This window comes from Canis lupus, chromosome 3 (genome assembly GCF_048164855.1).
Source record: "Canis lupus baileyi chromosome 3, mCanLup2.hap1, whole genome shotgun sequence".
NCBI lineage: Eukaryota > Metazoa > Chordata > Mammalia > Carnivora > Canidae > Canis > Canis lupus.
In genome coordinates this window covers 12,675,790-12,691,893 of record NC_132840.1, presented here as the reverse complement: position 1 = coordinate 12,691,893, position 16,104 = coordinate 12,675,790, and the positions used below count along the sequence as shown (strand labels likewise).

Sequence of the window (16,104 nt, the reverse complement as noted above, 5' to 3'; positions counted from 1 at the left end):
CCTGGACCTGTGTGGGTCTTAGCACTCCCACTCCACGCTCCCCATGCTGGGACACCCCCCTTCCCGCTCCCCCAGTCCCAGGCAAACCTCTCTGCCCCCTGGGCTTCTCCTGTAAGATGATAATAAACCGAGTTGATACACAGAAGTGTCTGGACCAGAGCCTGAGACTGCAGTAAACACCGATGAACTTCAGCTCATGCCCAAATTTTTTTGATTCCTTCATCAACAGAACACCATCTAAACCTCACCTGTTAACTAAGTAAATTTGTGAAATAAGTAAAGTGCTTAAAACTGGGCCTGGTGGCTAGTCAATGCCAGTCGGTCTTAGGCTCATTTTCCTTCTTCTTCGCTATTAGCCAAGATTAATTGGCCACAGTGAAGTCTAGGTTTCGAGCAACTGATGTAGGAACCAGTTAGGGGCAGACGGGGCCAGGCAGGGAAAGATACGGGAAAGGCCTCAGAGTCAGGCTCCTGCCCATTCCAAGTAAACAGAGATAAGACAGCAAAAACAGAAAAAAATACACCTGGCTCCCTAGCTCCAAAATGTTAGGGAGTATCCCCTTTAAGGGCTACTAGGTAATCCCAGAAATATGTCATTGAGGTGTTATCAATAGTCCCTGCTGGGCAGCCCCGCTGGCTTAGCAGTTTAGCGCTGCCTTCAGCCCAGGGCGTGATCCTGGAGACCAGGGATGGAGTCTCACGTCGGGCTCCCCGCGTGGGGCCTGCTTCTCCCTCTGCCTCTCTCTCTCTCTGTGTCTCTAATCAATAAATAAAATCTTAAAAAAAAAAAGTCCCTACTCAAACCAAGACTCTCAAGGCCTTGGGCTACCTGACTAGGCTCCCAGAAATCCCAGATGTAGAGAAATATGGAGGAGATACCGACCAGAGAGAAGGGAACACCTTGTGTGGGCTCATATTTAAAGAAACATCTTGTTTGTTATTATGATAGTTATAAGTCCACCATGTTTGTTCTAAATATTCACCCTGATATTGACAAGAAATTTACCAACTTCCCTGGGCAGGTTCCTATAAAAGACCATAAAGCCCTCAGTGGCAACCCTGTTGGGACCCCTCTCACTTTTGAGAGCTTTCTCTGTGTCTCTGCTTAATAAGCTGCTCTCGCTTTGCTCACTCTCTGTTGTTGTCCCCGACATACATTCTTCGACTCCGTGGGACAAGAACCCAGCTCTCCCGTATCACAGCCATCAGAGCGAACCATTCGAAGCACCCCAGCTACTCGACTGGCCCCACGGAGTTCTAAGCGTCAGTCCGTGAGCCTCGCCTCACTGTCTCCCTCTCCTCCAGCCTCAGAATCCATTCTCTGATCACTCTGCCAGTTAAATCAGCCAATATAAATTAGCGAGTTCTCTTGGTTCTTGTGGTGATTCAATATCTTCCTTCTGGATTTGAAGTCCTTGACCCCTGGGGCCTACAGGGGTCTCACTGGTTATTTCACTCTGGGGAAAAGGAGAGGTGACGGGGTAGGGGACACAAGGGGTCTCCTTCACGGCAAGGTCATGGCGGGGGGTGTTGTTTAAGGAAATTCAAGGTGCGGCCACAGTTGCATGTGTGCACTGGCCACCCCTCAGCCACATAGCACCCTAACGGTGAGGGAGGGGAGGAAGGGTGCCCTAGGCATGCACCCAGGAGAGGGGTATGGGTTTGGCAAGTAGCTGGCAAGTTTCTGCCTCTAGGATGTTCAGGACGCCCAAGAGGTGGTTTCTGCCAGGGAGGGAGGCTCCATCGGAGTGGGTGTGTGTGGTGGTGGAGGGGGGCTGTACCTAAGTCTCCCACCTTCCCAAAGAGCCCTGTCCCTTTATTTTTTTAAGATTTTATTCATTTATTCATGAGAACACAGATAATAAGAGAGAGAGAGAGAGAGAGAGAGAGGCAGAGACACAGGCAGAGGGAGAAGCAGGCTCCATGCAGGGGCCCGATGTGGGACTCGATTCCTGGACTCCAGGATCAGGCCCAGGGCTGGAGGCAGGTGCTCAACCGCTGAGCCACCCAGGGATCCCCCCTGTCCTTTTTTTTAAAAAAAGATTTTATTTCTTTGAGAGAGAGAGAGCACAAGGAGGGGGAGCAGTAGGCAGAGGGAGAGGGAGAAGCAGGCTCCCCGAGGAGCAGGGAGACCGATGCAGGACTCACTCAATCCCAGGGTCCTGGGATCATGAGCCGAAGGCAGAAGAAGTCAGACACTTAACCAACGGAACCACTCAGGTGCCCACCCTGCCCAAGGAGTCCTGTTCTGATGGCCTGTGCCCTCCCCTCTCTGGTCTTTTCCAATTAGAGACCTACCAAGGGTGTGAGGCCACCTGATGGTGTCATTTTTTTTTTTTAAGATTTATTTATTTATTTGAGAGAGACAAATTTGAGTGGAGCAGGAGAGGCCAGAGGGAGAGAGCAAATCCCAAGCAGACTCCCTGATGAGCCGGGAGCCTGATGTGGGGCTCGACCCCAGCACCCTGAGAGGACACAAGCTGAAGTCAAGAGTCAAATGCTCATCTCATGCTGAGATGAGCACTGGGTGTTATGCTATATGTTGGCAAGTTGAATTTAAATAAAATATTTTTAAAAAGGAAAAATAAAATAGTGTAAGCAACAAAATAATAATAAAATAAAGTAAAACGGTGTAAAAAAAAAAAAAAAAAAGTCAGCCGCCCAACCACCTGAGCCATCCAGGCACCCCCCTGATGGTGTCATTTTATAGCCATTGATCAAGTTTTAAGATTGGTTTTCCTTTTCTCTCATCCTTGTAGCTGCGATGTATAAAAATTCCCCAGTTTTCTAACCATGCCCTGAGCAGAGCATTTGGGTTCTGAGCTTGTCTTTCTGTCCTTTAAGCTGTGTGGCGCCATTAGCACAACCCTCTGACCAGCAGCCCTTGACTTGGGAGTAATCTTTACGTTCTTCTATGTCAGGAGCTGCCAATCCCCAAAGCCTTGCCTTTGAGGGGCACTTTGTTCTGGGGGACGGCAGGATTAACTGTCTCACCATGGCATGCCCTGGGCTGCCTGTATCCTGTCCCTTAATACTGGCTGGATTGTCACCGTGCCCTGGCCACTTGCCAGCCTTAGATCACTCCCATTTCCCTCTGGGCTTCCTGCTCCTTCCATGCCCGGTCCTATTTTGCATCAATCAAGGTTCTTGTTCTAAGCAACAGAAACTGATTCTGGCGACTCCAAGCAGAGAAGGAATTTGCCAAAAATACAGGAGCTCTCGGTAAGGTCAGAGGATCAGGTTTAGAAGACACCCCACCTCCTCTGCCGGGCACAGATGCCACAGTCAGTGTCACCAACGTGGGACGGAAGTGCCACCCCCTTTGAATGCGGGACACAGCTTGCTGCTGCCACCATCTATTGCTGACAGCTCGAATTCAAAGTCAGGCATGGGGTCTGATGGGAGGGGCCACGTTCAGGCCCCAGGAGCAAGGAAGATTGGAAAGGGAGCCAGAAAGGGGCATTTTCGGCTTCTTTCCTGGGATGCAGTTTCTGTCTCAAAGCTAGGAGATACCTGTAACTACAGGAAGGGGGCTCAGATGCCGAGTGGCCAGAAGAATGGCTGGTGTCTCCTGCAAGGAGCCACCTGGTCCTCCCAGGACCAGGGCCTACTGTGCTCTCCTTGTCCGCTCATGCCGACACCCGGGTTCTCACCCCCTCTTTGGATTCTGTGCGGGGCAGAGCAGGCAACAGAGCAACCTGATGGTGCAGCCTGGAGGCACTGACGGAACTAGACTCTGCTTCCAGCTGATATCACTGGGTCCCTTCAAGTATGCCCTCTGACTTCTTTTTTTAAAGATTTTATTTATTTGTTTATTTATTTATTTATTTATTTATTTATTTATTTATTCATTCATTCATCCATCCATCCATCCATCCATCCATCCATCCATTCATTCATTCATGAGAGACACACAGAGAGAGGCAGAGACACAGGCAGAAGGAGAAGCAGGCTCCTGGTGGGGAGCCCGGATGCAGGACTTGATCCCGGGACCCCAGAATCACACCCTGAGCTGAAGGCTGATGCTCAAACCCAGGTGTCCCTGTCCTCTGACTTCTTGGAACACTGTAGTGGTTGCATGGCAGGGGACTGGGATCCCACCGCTCCTCTCAGCTTGCTCTCCACCCGTCCCCGGGCACCGTCGCCTTACTGCCAGATGGGGTACTAAGAGCATCTACCCTGCAAGGCTTCTGTGAGCACTGAGATGACGGATGTGAAGTTTGTAGCACAGCGTCTGACAGATGGTTGGGATTCAATCATTTCTGGCTCCTGGTTGCAGTATTTCAATATTGGGGATGATACAATGACTCCTCCTTTCTTCCTGGGAGCTCTATGAAAATAAGTGAATACCCTGCGTCCATTTGATGAATTCAGGATGGACACATCTGGGAGTCGGCTCGGGGAACGCTGGAGACCAGCTGTCCCATATGTCCACCCCCTTCTGCTTCTCTCCTCTTTCCTTATTCTAGTCCTTCCTTCCACTTGGTCTGTTTCCATCTTCTGTTTTCTTCCCACCTGACCGCTGATGTCTCCTGTCCTTGTGTCATCTGCTGTCACTATCATGACTCCTGTTCATTCACTATCCCGCCTGTGTTTCACAATCAGGCACTCACCGCCTGGGAATGCAAGATGGCATGTCCCTCTACAAGAGATGAATATGGAGCAAAGACTTCCACTCTGCTTCAGGTGCTTGACCCCTGTGATAGCTAATTGTATGTTTCAATTTGGGCCATGGGGTGGCCAGAGATTTGGCCAAACATTATTTTGGGTGAGTCTGTGAGAGTGTTTTTGGACGAGATCAACATTTGAAGGGTTTGACTAAGTAAACCACATTGCGCTCCCCAGTGTGGGTGGGCCTCATCCAATCAGCTGAAGGCTTGAATAGAACGGAAAGTTTCACCTTCCCAAGAGTAAGAGGAAACTCTTCCTGCCTGACTGCCATGGAGCTTGGACATCCCTTTTTTCCCTGCTTCCAGACTTGAACTGAAACTTTGGTTCTTCCTAGGTCTCAGGCCTGCTGGTCTTTGGACTGGAACTATGCCATCTCTAGTTTGCCGACTGCAGATCTTGAGATCTGTCAGCCTCCATAATTGTGTGAGCTAATTCTTGATAATAAATCTCTCTCTTGGGATCCCTGGGTGGCTCAGCAGTTTAGCGCCTGCCTTTAGCCCAGGGCGTGATACTAGAGTCCCAGGATTAAGTCCCGCGTTGGGCTCCTGGCATGGAGCCTGCTTCTTCCTCTGCCATTCTATGTCTATCATAAATTTAAAAATCTTAAAAAAAATAATAAATCTCTTTCTTGGGCTGCTGGCTGGCTGAGTTGGTTGAGAGTCCGCCTTGGGCTCAGGTCATGATCCTGGGGTCCTGGGATCGAGTCCCACATTGGGCTCCCTGCTCAGTGGGGAGCCTGCTTCTCCCTCTCCCTGTGCCCTCTACTCATGCTTGCTCTCTTTCTCTCAAATAAATAAATAAAATCTTTTTTTTAATTTTTAAAAAATAAATCTTTTTTAACATTTTATTACTTTTTTTTTAAATGAGAGAGAAAGACAGAAATAGCAAGAGAGAGCACAAGAAAGGAGGAGAGGGGGGCAGCCCTGGTGGCTCAGTGGTTTAGCACTGCCTTCACCCCAGGGTGTGATCCTGGAGACCCGGAATCGAGTCCCACGTCAGGCTCCTGCATGAAGCCTGCTTCTCCCTCTGCCTCTCTCTCTCTCTCTACGTATCTCATGAATAAATAAATAAAATCTTTAAAAAAAAAAAAAAAAGGAGAGGGAGAAGCAAGCTCCCCTCTGAGCAGGGAGCCCCACACAGGGCTTGATCCCAGGACCTTGGGATCATGACTTGAGCCAAAGGCAGACGCTCAACTGACTGAGTCATGCAGGTGCCCCAGTAAATCTCTTTCTGCATTTAACTCCTTTGGTTCCGTTTCTCTAGAGAATCCTGACTAATACAGTCCCTGAATGGGGCTGGGGCTCAGCCATGACCCCAGGCTTGTCTACTCTGGGCTACAGGTGGCAGGTGCCCAGGAAGATGCCCATTACACATGTGGACATGGTTTGCCATTGATGGTGAACTTCCCAGATACTCCACTAGTCTGCTTGTGATAATTAGTCCATGGTTGGCAATTGGGTGGCCATTGAATCGTTTTTCCCATTTGACCTGTGATCAAGGCCCTGGGAGAATGATTTAAGTTTCTGCGTTCTCTCCTGTCTGGGCAATCACATCTCACTCAGTATTCTTATTTTTAGGGATAGTGATGATGGTTAGCCCAGAGAGAATGGCAAGCTTGTTTTAATGCTGTGCCTTCTATCTTGGACACAGCTAGCATTTCTAAGTGCCTGTGCTCTGCATGGTAGACATGGGTGTGACTTTTGCCCCCTCTGGATATTGCGAATGTGAAAGTGACCACAAGTATAAAGATAAGCCAGAAGAAAAGACACAGAAAAGAAGACGAAGTGGAAGTGCAGGCATTTACCGTGGAGCACGGGCATTTGGGTGACGTGCCCTCGAGTAGATGAATCTGGCCCATGAATAGAAGAGAAAGGCCAAGGTGATAAATTGCCAACTTCCTCCCCATTGAACACTCGGTCTGGATCATCAGGGCCTTGGGGACACTGTGGCCAGTCTCCTGTTCCTCCCTGCAAGAGAGCACGTGCTGAGTAAGTGCTTTTGGCGTCTGTGTGGCACGAAGTCTTGAGGAAAAGGAGGGGGCTCACGTTTGTTACCATCTTGGCAGCCACAGTGGACCACGGATGATGATCACAGAGTTAGGAAGAAAGGGGTTGGGGTCAGGGAGGGGCCTCGAAGTCACAAGCAAAATTCTGGGGTCTGATCCAAACCCCAACAAAAAAACGGAATTGACTTAATGGACTTCCATTGCATATTCCGCAGACAACAGGCACCTGCTGAGTGCCAGGCCCTGAGCACCGAGTGTGGGGTCGGCTCCCTCTGCCAGGGGCGTAGAGCTGCTCTCTGGAGCCAACACCAAAGCAGAAGAGCCCAGAAGCTAGATCTGCCGTGACAGGTGCTCGGATGCTGCCTAACTGGCCGCCTCAGCCCTCCCCAGCGTGGGTCCCGCGGACTCTGGCTGCCCGCGCCCGCGCCCCCCCCCCCCCCCCAGAGGCCGGTGGGCTGTGCGTTCCCCAGGCGTTCCCAGGCCAGCTGCTGGCTCCGCTTCCCGCTTAGAGCCACCCTGGCCACGCGGACGCGGCCACCCAGGGTTCGCCGCGGGCCGGCGGCGGGGGCCAGCAGGAGGCAGCGGGGGCAGGCAGAGGGCAGGAGCGGGGCACGCGGGACGGACGGACGGACGGACGCTGCCACAGGACTCAGGATCACCGGCATCTTCCCGCCTTCGGGCCGTCCCGGCCCCTCCCGGGCGGGCAGCGGGGCCAATTCCCACAGTGGGCTTGGGTAGGAAGGAGCCGGCCGGGCTGCCCCGCCGAGAGGCGCAGCCCCCGCCCGCCCTATCCCCTCGAGCTCCGCCCTGCTCTCGACTCTCCGGACTTGGACATGGCTGGAGAGCCCGGGCCGGGCCCTGCGCACCCGGGCCTCAAGCGGCCTCAGGGCACTGCCAGCCCCTGGTGAGTCTGCCGGTGGCCGCAGCGTGCAGGGGCGGGAGGCTGGCTGCTGGCTTGTCCTTGTCCGAGGCTCTGGGCTCCCCTGCCAGGGAGCGAGGCCCCCAGGAGGCCAGCTCAGGCCACCCACCGGGGCACCTGGAGGGCCCCTCTCTGGCGTCAGGTTTTGACTGCAGACGGAGGGAGATGACCCAGTTCGTTCCAAGGCCCCTGGTCACCCTGTCCGCCAGCACCATCCTGCTGACAGAGCCAGGGCGCCTGGGTCCCTCCCAGAGGACCTGCACCTGCACCTGCGGGATGCGTGGGGGGCGGGGGGGGCGCGGTTTCCAGGTATAGATGTTTGGGAAGCAAATGGGGACTTTCCTGGATGAACTCCTGGCCCTTAACTTGGGAAACTTAAAGAAAATGTTCAGAAATCTTTAAACATTTTCAGAAAGGAGTTCGCCAAACTCTACCGGCCACTGTGCCATTTTCACAGGCGTCAGGGCAGTGCGCCCCCTGCGCCGGGCATCCGTGGCGGCCTCGCTCAGCTCCTGCCCCGCGGCGGGCATGCGGGGACTTCTCCCTCCCGGCGGAGGAGGCAGGACGCAGGGTTCGCTGTTAAGAACTGCACCGTATAAATGCCCTGGTACCGAGGCTTCCAGCTTCTTTGGGGTTCCACCTTGCTTCCTCTTCCTGGAAGGGAGTTGGTAGGGCTGGGCTAGGGCTGCTCCGAGAAGTCTCTGCGCCTCCTGCTTGACCTTGAGACGGATGAGGCCAAGTCACTCGTGCCAGCAGCCGCCCGAGGGCGTGTCACCGCCGTGTGCCCCCGTACCCCCGTGGGTGGCTTCTCCACTGCTTCTGTTTGGGGCTGATGAGTAGGTGTCTGCTCCTGGGGAACCCGTGGTCTTCTAAACTTGACCTCGGCCCACAGCACATTCTAAGGCTGCCTTCTAGTTCTCTTTTTGTGGGGAGCCGCGGCTCGCAGACTGTAACAAGTAGCGCAGACCAGGGACCAGATGCAGCTGCCCCCCTACGGGGAAAGAGGCAAAACCACAGGCTGATGACTGAGGGGTGGGGGGGCAGGCAGAGCAGAGCCCCCCTTCCTCAGGCCCGGAGGGACCCTCTGCGTGCAGCAAGCACCGCTGGGGGGTGCACGCCACCCAACACCTAACTCCCAGGGCCATCCTGCTGCCTCAACCCGCGCAGCTCCCCATCTGTGCTAAGCGGTCAGGGAAGTACCATTCCTGTACCATTAATTCCTGGCTACTTTAAAAAATCATTGTGGGGTGAGGTGGGGTGCGGGGTGCGGGTGGAATGGAAGGGAGAGGGGGAAAAGGAAAAACTTCACAGCTGCATTGGCCGGGAATCGAACCCGGGCCTCCCGCGTGGCAGGCGAGAATTCTACCACTGAACCACCAATGCTGCGCCGACAACAGCTCCGCTCCGGAGGCTCAGGAGCTCGGCCGCCGCCCGCGCCCGCGCCCGCGCCCGCGCCGGCCCCGCCCCCGCCCCGCCCCGCCCCGCCCCGCGCCTGCTCCCGCCCCCGCCCCGCCCGCGGCCCCGGGGCCGGGAGCGTCTCCTCCGCGCGGTGGCGCCAGCGCTGCCTGCGTCCTGCACCCCCGCCGCGACCCCCGAGGGCTGGTGTGCCCCGCCCTGCCCCGCGCTCCTCTCCCCCAGGAAGGCCTCCCTCGCACGCACCCCCGGAACCGGCATCCCTGCTGCTTCCAGGCCGCCCCTCCGGACCTCCTGGAGCCAGAGAGCGGGGCGGGGGCGGCCGGAACCGCCCCCGCAGGCCGGGCCTGGGGGGTGCAGGATACAGGGGAAGGGGCCCGAAGGTCGGCACTCAGACCCAGTGGCCCTCCAGGCCTCCCCCTCGCGGACTGGGCCTGAGCCGGGCGCGGGAGAGCGCAGCACCGGAAAGTTGTTCCAGAAACTGTACTGTCCGGCCCGCATCCCCTCTGCCACCCCTGATCACCCTTCCAGCCCCAGGCGCAGGCGGCACCTGAATGAAGCTCCTGCAGCTCTGTCCTGCCCAGGTCAGGACCCAGCTGTCCCTTTGCACCCATCTCCCCAGCCCTCCTAGGCACCGGTTCCCTCCCTGGAGATTCATGGCACATGAGAGAAGGGGCAGAGGCCTGGCAGGAGAGTCTGGGACCTTCCAAACTCCTCTCCTTTCCCAAAGCCTGGAGCAAAGAGGAAGGTGGCCTGGCCACAGCCCTAACCCTGCCTGGCCAGCCCTGCCAGTGCTGGGCGGCATCCTGGAGATCCCAATACAGGGATTAAAGGCTCTCACACCCCCACTGTGGCTTTGGGCCCTGACTTAACTCTTCCCTTTCATCCTTTGCCAGACTAAGATCCAGAAGGCCAGCTGTTCCTGGGTCGGGCAGAGGAAACTTTGGAGGGCCCCAAAGGCTGCAGACAATTGTCCCCCTCCTGTCACCTGGAGCCACCTGGAAGATGCCCCTATCGGAGGCCAGACATGGGGAAGCTGTGGTCTCCCAAGTGGCCTTGGTTAAGTCCCTAAGGGCACTTCCGGTGGAGAATCCTGGGGTTCTAAGGAAAAGTTGTATACCTCAGTTCTTCAGGTTAAACTGGGGTCTAGGCAGGGCCTCTGGCGGAGAATGACCCCTCCCCCATTTGGCTCTATTGCAGTACGAGTGATTATGACCTGGACCATAAGCTGTACAGGGAAGATGTCCCCTACAGGTAGGTGGTTCTTGTCCCCTCGGTCCTCTGGGGAAACAAGTGGAGCTGGTAAGCCTGACTCCCTCTCTGTCCTGTCCCAGTAGGGTGTATGAATACCAAAGGATCCCTCCACTCATCAACCGCGTGCCTGTCAGGATCCGGAGGACCCAGGTGGGCATGGGGGTCAAAAGCAGCTTCCGTCTTCACACGGGCCCCAGGAAGAGCCACCTGCCCCGGGAGCAAATAAAGCGTGAGTGAGGGGGCACAGCCCTCAGCAGGGCTGGGGAAGAGCTGGGCAGACCTTAGCGGTGAGGGCTGGTGGGAGCCCTGGCAGCAGCGCCGTCTGCGCCTGGTGGGACACCAGCTCTGGCCCCTCTCCAAACAGTCCCGACTGAGGAGCTGCACTCCATCAGGGGGGAGCTGAGTCAGATCAAAGCCCAAGTGGACCGTCTATTGGAGAATCTGGAGCACATGGGCCAGCAGAGGGACCAGCTTCCAACTGGGGGCCCGGGACACACTCCCAGTAAGTTCCAGCTTTTCCCACTGCAGAGGGTGCCAGGGGGTGGCACCTGGGGTCCTGCCCTGGGCTGTCTGCAGGGCTCCTTCCTGCCCTCCCAGGGTGTACTCTCTCCCACTCCCTCTGCTTGTTCCCGTGGCTTGAAGACCTCATGGCTTCTGGGTTGTTCTATGAGCCCACCCACTCAGCAGCTACCTAGAGGCAGAGCTGTGTCCCAGCCCATGCCCATCTTGTCCTTTTAAGCCCTAGGAACCATTGATCAGTGCTGGGCACCAAGTGGCCTCTCTCAGATCAGCTGGGGCCTCCAAACCTGGCCTTTAACTGTGACTCTCCCCACACAGGGTCAGAGGACAGTGAAGAAAACAGAGGTCCAGAACTCCAGCAGGAGCCCCAGGGCCAGAAGGCCCATCCAGAAGCAGACAGCTCTGAGGACAGCACAGACCCAAAGGAGGCAGTGAGTGGCCTGGCACCTCCCCCATCCTCACCCTCCTTGCGTTTGGGTCCTTGTGGCTTCCCTGTAAACAAGGGAGAGACTCAGGTTTGTGCAGGAGCCCACAGTGGTGGCTGAGGGGACACAGGACTTCTGCCACATGCAATTCCCAGAAGATGGCCCTGCACTGCTTTTTATTCCCTCTCATCTCGGGCTTGACGGCTCAGCTGGACTAGGGGCTAGTTCTGGGCTGAAATACAATCATGTCCTGGAAGCTGGGAGGCGGGCTTTGAGCACTGCAGAATGTCACAGGTGTGCCTCATGGTCCCAGACCCCTTGCCAGAGGCCCCAGAATCGGTTAAAACTGGCCTTTTTCCTGGCCCTGCTCCCACACATTGTGGTGTACCATGCTCCCCAGGGAAGCTGGAGCTCATGGACCTTCCTGGACGGAAAACATCCAAACCAGGATGTGATGGTCTGATGATAGCCCTTTGGGTAGCATTCAAGGGCCCCAGTGTTCCCTGCCCTACCACATTCTCCTCCCTTCTTGATAATCCGTGAGGTGGGCCAAGCCCCATGTGTTTGGGCCACCTCTGCAAGGTCCAGGATGCTGAGGGGCTGGCAGGAACAAGCTTCCCTTCCTCCACCTGTCTGGCTCCGCCCCCTGGACTGCTGGGCTCCGCAAAGTCCTTACTGCTGTCCAGGCCTGAGTCACATCTGGGAAAATATTGGGCTGGATGAAGGGACTGCTTTGGTGGTTCTGGGTTCCCAGGCCTCAGGAAGAATCTAGAGTAGCACTGAGCGGGCAAACCTGCCGAGAAAGAGACACGGGGTTGAGGGGAGATGTTGGCAGACAGGCTTCCCTTTCCTAGCCATGACATGCCTCTCGGCCCTCCTGGCCAGAGTCCTGTTTCTCTATTTCCTACAGGTGAAGAATCCTGCATCGGACCAGGAGGGCAGCCAGTAGAATGGTGGAACCCCTCTGGGCTCCTTCCTGGATGGCTCCCTTCCTTGCCTCGTGTGGGTTTTTGAAGGCCTCCTGGAGGTGCCTGTGCAGCCCGAAGCCACCCTTCTGGAAGGAGTGCAGTGAAGTGGGGGCCTGGCTCAGCCAAACTAGCCATGAAGCTTCTCCGTAATGGTGGCTTTTGGAGGTCATGTTTTCCGATGATACGGGCTGAGGGTGGCCTGCAGCTGCCTAGCATAAGCCTCCCATCCTCATGAAGCTGAGGCCGTCTTGCAAGGGGCCCCAGGTCCCCCTGGGTACACATCAGCCCCCAGTGACCACAGGTACCGTAGTGGCTGCTCCCCACTCCGAAGGGCCCTGCCAGTTCTGAGTAGGCAGCCAGCACAGTTCCCTCCAGCCACAGTGGCATACCGGAAACCCTCATGTTCCTACGGTCCCCCTTCCAGTCTGCACCTGGGCTTTCAGCTCCTCAGTGTGCCCCACATAATCCCCTTTGGTTCCAGACTCCCCATCCACCCTGTAAAGCCATCCTTCAGAATAGGGACATCATTTTTATGTTCTGCTCCTGTCTAGTCTCTTGCTAGTGTGATACTATGTGTTTCAGATCTGCTCTGGAAATAGTATTGTATCAAAAGGGAGAAAATGCACAACATTTTCCCCCCTTTTGGGGGTCAGGGGTTCTTGGTAGGGTCATCAAGCCTCATTCTGGTCTTTGGGCTGCCTCAGGCCAGGCCTTCCTGGAGAAGCTGAGCAGGCCCCTGCATCACAGAAGTTCAGCAGTTCCTACTCAGCCAGGGCACAGAAGAGGGGACCAGGCTTCCCTGCCTTCTTCCAATTCAGACCTGAGCACAAACCCACAGAGCTCATGAGCCACATAGGGAAGATCCTGCTCTTGTGGTCACTCAGGCCAGTTCTCCATATGGAATGATGGCCAGGCCACATCTGACTTCCCAACAACCAGCAGCTCTTACTCCTGGAAGTTCATCTGCCCTTTCCCAGGAGGCAAGACTGGACCAGGGGCACCAAATAATAAAGCCAACCTGGTGCAGCACCTGGGCTCAGTCGGTTAGGCATCAGATTCTGATTTTGGCTCAGGTCATGATCTCAGGATCATGAGATCAAGCCCAGCATCAGGCTCTGCGCTCAACATGGAGTCTGTGTGGAATTTTCTCTCTTCTTCCCCACTGTCAACCCCCTTGCATGCCTCTAAATTAAAAAAAAAAAAAAAAAAAAAAAAGGCAGCCTGGACCCCTACTTCTTAGCAGCAGTGGGGGAGGCCTCTAGCTTCCACCCAGAGCCAAACCCCTTCCACCTACCCAAACCTGAGCTGTGGTCTTGCCCAGCACCAAACCAGAGGCCACAGAGTACACCCAGAGTGCTCCTGGGCCCACACAACCTTCCCTACTGTTGTCACCTTGGCAATGGCCAACTCTGCTACTCTAGGGGCACCTTCACCTCCTTCAAAGCACATTTCCCCACACCAACTCCTGCACCTCCTTTAGTTTCAGCCAGTCTTTTCTGCTTATGTTGGTCTAAGGAACAGGACACATTTAAGACAATGCTGTCCCCAACCCCTTGACACCAGGAGTCGACTACAGGGCACAAAAGAACCTTGTTCTTTTAAATTCACTACCGAGATGAACCACGATAGACTTTTCCAGATATAGAGGAGTTTGTTTTAGCTCAGATATAAATGAGAAGGCACAGCCCCCTTGTCCATTCTCTCAAAAGCAGCCCAAGTCTATAGAAGGGAGTCACTAGCTGGCCTGCACAGGGTCCATCCCTTACAACAGTTCCAAGTCCCGTCCTCCAGATGAGTCCAGCTGAAGTCCTTCCCAACCTGGGAGGCAAGCTGCATTCGCAAGTTTCTTCACCTGGGTCGTAGCTGGGAAGCACCTGCTCAAGTAGAAACGTTTCTTTAACAGAAGTCTCTAAAGAGCCGTCCCAACACAGCCGTCCGGCGCTGTGCACGCCCCGTCGGATCCTCTCCCGCCCGGAGTTCTCCGCGCCGCGCAGTCTGGCAGCGGACGGCAAGGGTCCTTCGGGGGACGGGGGCAGCTCGGTCCTCGGCGTCCGTGGTCGCTCGGGCTCCCGGCTCAGGACGGCGCGGCGGCGCCCCTCCGACGGGCCGCCCGCACCAGGCACTGCTGCAGCACGGGGTAGAGGCGCTGGCAGCCCTCCAGGCCCAGACGCACCGCCTCGGCCCAGCTCTCGGGCGGGCCGCCCTCCCCGCTGCCCAGCAGCCCGGCCACCTGGTTGAGCACCGGCATGAGCGCCACGGTGAGGCCGGCGGCGGCGCGCTCCTCCTCGAGGCGCGTGGGGTCCAGCAGCCAGGTGGGCGCGGGTTCCGGCGTGCGGCTCAGGCCGCAGCCCACCACCAGGTCGTACATCTCGACCCCCGCGTCGGCCAGGGCGAGCGCGGCGGCCGTGAGCGCGGCGGCCAGCGCCGAGCCGCCGTCCTCGAGCAGCAGCGCCGACACCTCGAGCTGCGCGCGCGGGTAGCGGCCCAGGCGCACCGCCGGCTCGAGCGCCTCCTGCAGGGCCAGCGCCAGCTCGCGCTCCTCCCCGCCGCCCGGGGGCGCGCGGCGCCGGCGGCCGGCGAAGGGCGCGCGGCGGAAGTCGCAGAGCAGGCGGCCGCGCAGCGCGGCCGGGGCCTCGCCGCCCGCTCCGGCCGGGCCGCCGCCGCGCTCGCTGCCCTCAGCCTGGCGCGGGCCGGACACGGCGCACAGCACCTTGGTGCCGCCCGCCTCCAGGTAGGCCGAGCCCTTGGCTTGGCTCAGGAGCCCGGCGCGCGCGTACACGGGCCGCAGCCGCGTCGGGTCGCGGGCCGCGGGCGCCTCGTCCTCGTCGGCCGCGTACAGCTGCGGCGGCTGCGACTCCTCGGGCCCGCGGATTCGGCGGTGGTCCCCGGGCATGGCGGCGCCTGGCGTGCGAGCCGCTTCCGCCCGTCCCCTCGGCCCCGGCGCCGGCGCTTCCGCCCACTTAAAGCCGCGCGCCCGCGCGAGGGCTGTCGGGATAGCGGCGGCCGGCGCCGCCCCGCCCCCTGCCGTCCCGGAGGAACAACAGCCGAGCCGCGGGGCCGCCGCGGGGCCGCCGGGAGGTCCCTGGCCGAGGGGGTGGGCCGACGGGGGGACCGGGCCGGCCTGCCTGAACGCTAGCCTCTCGGGCCAGCGCAACCCCAGGGCGCACATCTGCGTCCTTTCACTTGTAAAGGTTGAAATTATTTTGCACTTACACGTGTGACCATCTCCTACGTGTTCCCGTCTTGCCCAAGACATGGTCATTCCTCAGTGCCCTGGCAGGAGTAACGCTTGTTGAATGGAACATTCTCTCTCCTGCACTGGATTGTGTACACTCCGTACCCCTAGGAGTCCTCACCTGGCACGTCTTGCTGAACCATGTCCCCCTGCTGCTTCTCACTCCCGGCGAGGACGGGCCCTCACCCCCAGGCTGGTGACCAGAGCAGGTAGCCTCTGCTGCTGCTCGCCTCCTTCCTTGTCAGCGGGACTAGTTAACCTGGGCCCCACTGCCAACTGTTGTACCCAGGGAACACGAAATCAGCCAGAGCTAGCACAAACAAGCAGAACCTTTAACCTCCCCAGCGAACGGTTTCCAAACCCAGCTGTCTTCAGACTTGAGTGAAGGGATTCGGGACCAGGGCAGGTCCCGATCGATCCTATCCATCTTTGGGTCAGGGAACCAGCAATGATGGGTCAAAGGGAAAGGGGTAGTCACCTAATGCACCCTAAGAACACCTCTGATCTCACACCTGACTGCTCAACATCAAAAAGGAGAGGAAGAGGGACACAGGCCTAAGAATGGGAGAGCTTCTCCTATAAAGTGCTTCCAGTAACCCCATGGCCCATCTTCTATTGAATGACTAATGACTCTCTCCATCTCACCCACTCAACTCCCCATCCTATGGGCCACCTTCACCAATGTCTTCAGGTAA

The 16,104-nt window shown here is 57.0% G+C and overlaps 2 protein-coding genes and 1 non-coding gene across 3 annotated transcripts; 1 reads left to right on the top strand and 2 right to left on the bottom strand.

The window, feature by feature from the left end:
• The first annotated feature begins 6,865 nt into the window (after nt 1-6,865).
• Nucleotides 6,866-12,712, top strand: LOC140624356 (uncharacterized). The gene is made up of 7 exons (XM_072811146.1): nt 6,866-6,937; nt 7,186-7,580; nt 10,209-10,262; nt 10,346-10,491; nt 10,627-10,764; nt 11,100-11,212; nt 12,117-12,712. The coding sequence occupies exons 1-7, from the start codon at nt 6,866-6,868 to the stop codon at nt 12,153-12,155; spliced, it is 957 nt and encodes a 318-aa protein (XP_072667247.1). The 3' UTR covers nt 12,156-12,712.
• On the bottom strand, nt 8,908-8,978 carry TRNAG-GCC (transfer RNA glycine (anticodon GCC)). The gene has a single exon. It is a non-coding gene; the product is annotated as a tRNA-Gly (tRNA).
• Nucleotides 12,713-13,745: 1,033 nt separating the features above from the next.
• Nucleotides 13,746-15,277, bottom strand: EXOSC6 (exosome component 6). Its single transcript, XM_072818324.1, has one exon. The coding sequence runs from the start codon at nt 15,065-15,067 to the stop codon at nt 14,249-14,251; it is 819 nt and encodes a 272-aa protein (XP_072674425.1). The 5' UTR covers nt 15,068-15,277; the 3' UTR covers nt 13,746-14,248.
• Between the last annotated feature and the right edge of the window lie 827 nt (nt 15,278-16,104).